The 4842-nt window shown below is 48.6% G+C and overlaps 1 protein-coding gene across 1 annotated transcript; it reads right to left on the minus strand.

The window, feature by feature from the left end:
* Window positions 1–20: 20 nt before the first annotated feature.
* On the minus strand, window positions 21–4486 carry LOC119364431 (putative E3 ubiquitin-protein ligase RF298). The gene is made up of 4 exons (XM_037629906.1): window positions 4326–4486; window positions 4119–4149; window positions 1917–4012; window positions 21–685 (listed from the first exon to the last, which is right to left on the minus strand). Exons 3-4 carry the CDS (start codon window positions 3993–3995, stop codon window positions 152–154), a joined length of 2613 nt encoding a protein of 870 aa, XP_037485803.1. The 5' UTR covers window positions 3996–4012; window positions 4119–4149; window positions 4326–4486; the 3' UTR covers window positions 21–151.
* Window positions 4487–4842: the final 356 nt, after the last annotated feature.

Below are 4842 nucleotides of genomic sequence, written 5' to 3' on the forward strand. Positions count from 1 at the left end.
TACGATGTCTCGACCAAGCGTTACTCTTCCGACCGACAACACTCGTTATTCTTTTTTCCAATCTCTATCAAATTCAAGCTGGGTAATCATCAAAAAGAAAAGGAAAAACAGGTATAGCGACGACGCGGATGCAAAATCTCTCTCTTCTCAATCAGCAGCCCGCGGTGCGGGCGCAGACCCTGCGCTGGATGAGGGTCCGGCACGACGGGCACTCCTTCATCCCCTGCTTGACGTGGAGGTCGTTGCACTTGGCGCAGACCACCTGGTGGGCGCAGGGGAGGAACACCACCGACATCTCCTCGCTCAGGCACATGACGCACTCGCGGTCTCGCTGGATGTCGTCGAAGTCGAGGTCCAGGGCCGCCGCCCCCGCCATCTTGGCCAGGATCTGCGCGTTGCCGCCGTTCTTTCTCCCCTCGGAGAGACGCAGGGCGCAGGTCTTGTCATCCGTTCCCCACTTGGGAGCAGCTGCCTCTGAAGCGTCCAGGGATACCTTCAGCTGCGAGATCTGCTGCTCCAGGGCACGGATCTCGCTCTTGTATCTCTGCATGTCGTTCTCAGCTTTGAGGTGCAGGAAGTTCTCTTCCGACCTCAGAGATGTCTCAATCTTACCCCGCTCTTTCCTCTCTGAGCTCACACAGGCAATTGCCTCAGTCTTCCTAGCCTCTTCCTGTCTCCATCTTACCTGCAAGCATTCAACAATGGTTCAGGTCAAGATGGAATACACTGGATCCACGGGTTGTACTGCATTGTACAAAGTAACCTTCAACAACTTCGGCAAAACATGACATGAGAGATCAACTTAAAACAAAGTAGATGTGTATGCAAACCATGAAAGCTAATGAAAAACATGTTACAAGCACACACGATTTCTGTTTTCAAGCACATAGAATGAATTGGTCATATACTCATATTGGAAAATAAGATGATGAACTTTATAAAAGAATAGGATAGTAACGCTTATGATGCTGGTTTCAGTAGCAGTCTAACCTAAGCCACCTTTCTAGTCCTATTGTTGCTTTAACCCACTAATCTAGAAAGACACAAGTCATTTCCTGTTTTGTACTGAAGTGGTAACCTATTTTTATATTCCACCCTCTGAAAGATATTGAACAAAGCAAGGACTTAAATCACATGATATGAGTCAACCAAACAAAGGTTGGAGAGACGCTGCAGAGGTGCTAGTGATGGAACCGACTTTTTACTCTGTTTAGAGTTTAAACTATAGAACTTACCGACAATCAATAAAAGGTAATTATACTATTTACCCAAATCAAAATTTTACTATTGGGAGGAGTTTAATGAAGAATAGAGATATACCATAACGTTCAAGTAGCTTCTTTCCTGCCAGCTATATGTGAAATACTAAATATGCTTACAGCATTCACGGCATAACAACCAATTAGCTACCATTTATTATGTAAACTTCTAAATACCCTCATTAGTATGCACAGAAACAGAAAACAAATGTAAGTAAATAAAAGACCATGAAGCGAAACGTAATGAAATGCATAACCATGACCGCATCTATTAAACGTACCCAGCAAAATCAACACATACTAAAGCATGAAAAGCATAACCATGATCGCATCTATTAAACATACCCAACAAAATCAACACGTATTAAAGCATATACTTGGGAGAGGCTCCTCCTAATATTTAGAAATTCCAGTGCAACCTAACATCAGTTTTGTGCAATGTTTAACTTTTTCCTGTTTAATAATCAACCTAATTGTTTGTTTGCAGCAAACAAATCTAAAAAGAGATAGAAATTTCCATTCAAACTGTGGAGTATATGTCAACTAAACCACATGAAGTACATATAGATGTGAAGTTAAAATATGAGGCTTGCATGTGTTTCATAGATATTATTTACTTCGATGTAGAAGATTACGAAGAGGCAAGGTTGTAAATACCTTGAGTTGTTCCTTCTTCTCTTTAGCATGCTGAAGTTGTTGCTGAACCCGAGATAGTTTGCTCTTTTCAGATGCAAGCTGCTCTTGCAACATGGCTCTCTCAGATTCCCAATGCTGGGACCTTTTAAGACTGTTCTCATCCTTCTTTGAAAGCTCCACAAAATTTGCTGCAGACTCAGCTGCGTGCCGCTTTGCGGCTTCCATCTGCATCCTAAGTTGTGCATTCTCAGCCTCACGCCTACGAGCAGAAGCATCTGCTTTATCCAGTTGATTGTTTGCCCTAGAAATAGCAGACTCCATCTCTAAAAGCTTCTTCCGAGTGCTCTCTTCCAGACAGTGCCTTTCATCATGAAGTCGGCTCGCCTCTTCCTTCTCTTTCCGAAGTGACTGAAGCTCCTCCTTCTCTTTGGCAAGCCGCCGTGTGACCTGCATCACCTTCTCCATAGCCCAGTCTGTCCAATCCCTCATATGTGCTTGCAACTCTTTCTGCCTCTGGACAAGAATCAAGACCATTTCATCCTTCTTATCTTGTGGAATCCAGACCTTCTGATCCTCATCATATGCAAAGTTAATTTTGCTGCTAGGGTCTACAGCTTCAGCACTAGAATCATGATTCAAAGAAGGAGCAGAACCATCGCTTGAGGAAGGTAAAGGCAAAGGCAATGGCAACGACAATGACAATTCTGTGCTAGCAGCTGATGCTGGGTCAGTGTTATTGGGGGCCTTAGCATCAAATGATGGAATGGAGGCAATGGTACCAGTGGCTGTAAAAGAAAGGTCAACTGAATATTCTGACCCTTTCATGCTTGCAGCAAACCCTTTGGCAATTTTTGATGCACCTTTCAAGCTACATGTAGCAGAATCTGAAACCTGCCTGCACTTCCTCTCTAATGCTACAGTCCCACAAGAGATATACTTGCCAGACCTAAGAGATCCTTTAGAGCCCAACGCTCGGGAATTCTTATCAAAGCTCATTAACTTCTGCCGGTGCAAGGAATCCCTCTTAGAGCCTCCCCTCTTGCTAGGGAATGGCTTGTCATCCTTCACAGATTGTGTCGCAGCAGCAACAAATGGTTGATCCTCTGAATGATCAGGCGTAGCAGCCGGGTGTTCTTTTGGCTTAACATTTGGTACCACAGGATGCATCTTGCCAGAGACACATGGCTTGCCACTTGGCACATTCGGGTTCACTGGTGTTGTGGATGAATCAGCTTTCACAGCATTGTACGTGCCAGGTGGCACTGGGGTAAGTTTGCCGTGGAAAGTAACACCAGTCTGTGGGTTGGTAATAGAAACCGACAGATCGGAAGTTGGGGTGGGTTCATAGTTCCCCACAACTGGCTGTGCAATCACTTGAGCACCCACAGCCGGAAGAGGAGCAGCGCTGTAGTCCATGGCACAGGCATGGGCTACATTCATATCTGACATGAGCAAGCAAAACATCACATCGCCTGTGGTGTAGAACGGCTGGGCCTCATTGACCACTGCAACCAGGCTAGCAAGCACAACCTGCTCAATCTTCCTCATGTCCTCAAGGGAGGAGCCATCCCTCGGTAACATGTCCCCCTCGGACTTGAGCACCTCGACCGCGGCCTCACTGAACCCAGCAAGGCTCTCCCTCCAGCTGTACTGTGCGGCTGCCCTCACGACCGCAGCCCTTGCGGCAGCCTCTGAGTAGCCCATTGTGGTGATCACACTGACAGCATTGTCAAAGGTTGTATCCAGACTCTTCAGAAGGATCTCCTCAAGCTGTGCCTCATTTGGGTCACTCCAATTCACATACCGCTGACACTCTAATAGCTCCTCCGCTGTGGCGTGGATGCCTTTGCAGGCATCACAGGTGCTCGGGATGAAGTCTAGATTGGCACCCTCAGCAGCAGCGGCGGCCGCCGCCATGGCAGCCTTCTCAGGCGACATAAACTCAAACCCCACGCAGTCCGTCGTCAGCGGGTACTCCAGCCCGAAGGGGGCCAGCTCGCCGGACGGTGGTTCGGCACGGAACTTGCGCTTGTTCCTGCTGGCTGCCTTCTCCTGCAAGGTCGACCCCGACGCCGCCTCCTGGGTCGCGACGCTAGACATCCGAAAGGCCGCTCCTTCTGCACAGAAATCAAGTAATTCACCAACAGAAACGGCACCAGAAAATCTCTCAACAGCCAAGAACACGAAGGAAAATTCTCCACGGACGGGAAGGATTAAACTGACCTTGTTCCTGGGCGCCGAATCAAGGAGAACCCTGGAAAAAATCGGAGAAAAATACTGTGAGATTCCGGAAGCTTCAACGAATCACGAACCCAATATGTACTCGTGCGTCGCTAGTCCTATAGGATCAGAAGATGGGGCGGGGCGAAATCCTTGATCCGATCGGGCGCGGCCGGAGCCGAGATTGGGCGGACGGATCGAGGCACGTACCGGGTTGGATCGGCGGGAACCGAGGCGGGCGGCGGCTGGTGATCAGAGGAGTGGAGAAGGGAGACTACGGCGTATGTATGGTGTATATAGAGGAGGTGGGAGGGAGGAGGAGATTAGAAGAAGGGGGAGGAGGCGTCTGAACCTCTTGGGGGTAAGAACCGTAGAACGCCTGACGAGGGAGGAGTCACGCCATCCACCCTTCTTCCTTGGCCACCAACATTTCCCCCCTCCAGTTTTCTTAGTTTTTTGCAAGAAGGATGCCAGATTGCCACCTACATGATGACCACCTAGGTGATGTCCTATGTGGAACCACCATGATCAAGGGCTGACATGGGGCGGGCGGCTGATGTGGCGAACCGACTGATGAGGGTATGATGTGTTTGAGATGGGAAGATAAATTGATTAGCGTGAGTGCAGTGAGAGTGGTCGGCGACGACGTCTAGGGTTTGTTGTGGCGGTTGGAACCACCATGATCAAGGGCTGACATGGGGGCGGGCGGCTGATGTGGCGAACCGAC

The sequence above is a fragment of the Triticum dicoccoides genome, chromosome 1A, assembly GCF_002162155.2.
Source record: "Triticum dicoccoides isolate Atlit2015 ecotype Zavitan chromosome 1A, WEW_v2.0, whole genome shotgun sequence".
Lineage (NCBI taxonomy): Eukaryota > Viridiplantae > Streptophyta > Magnoliopsida > Poales > Poaceae > Triticum > Triticum dicoccoides.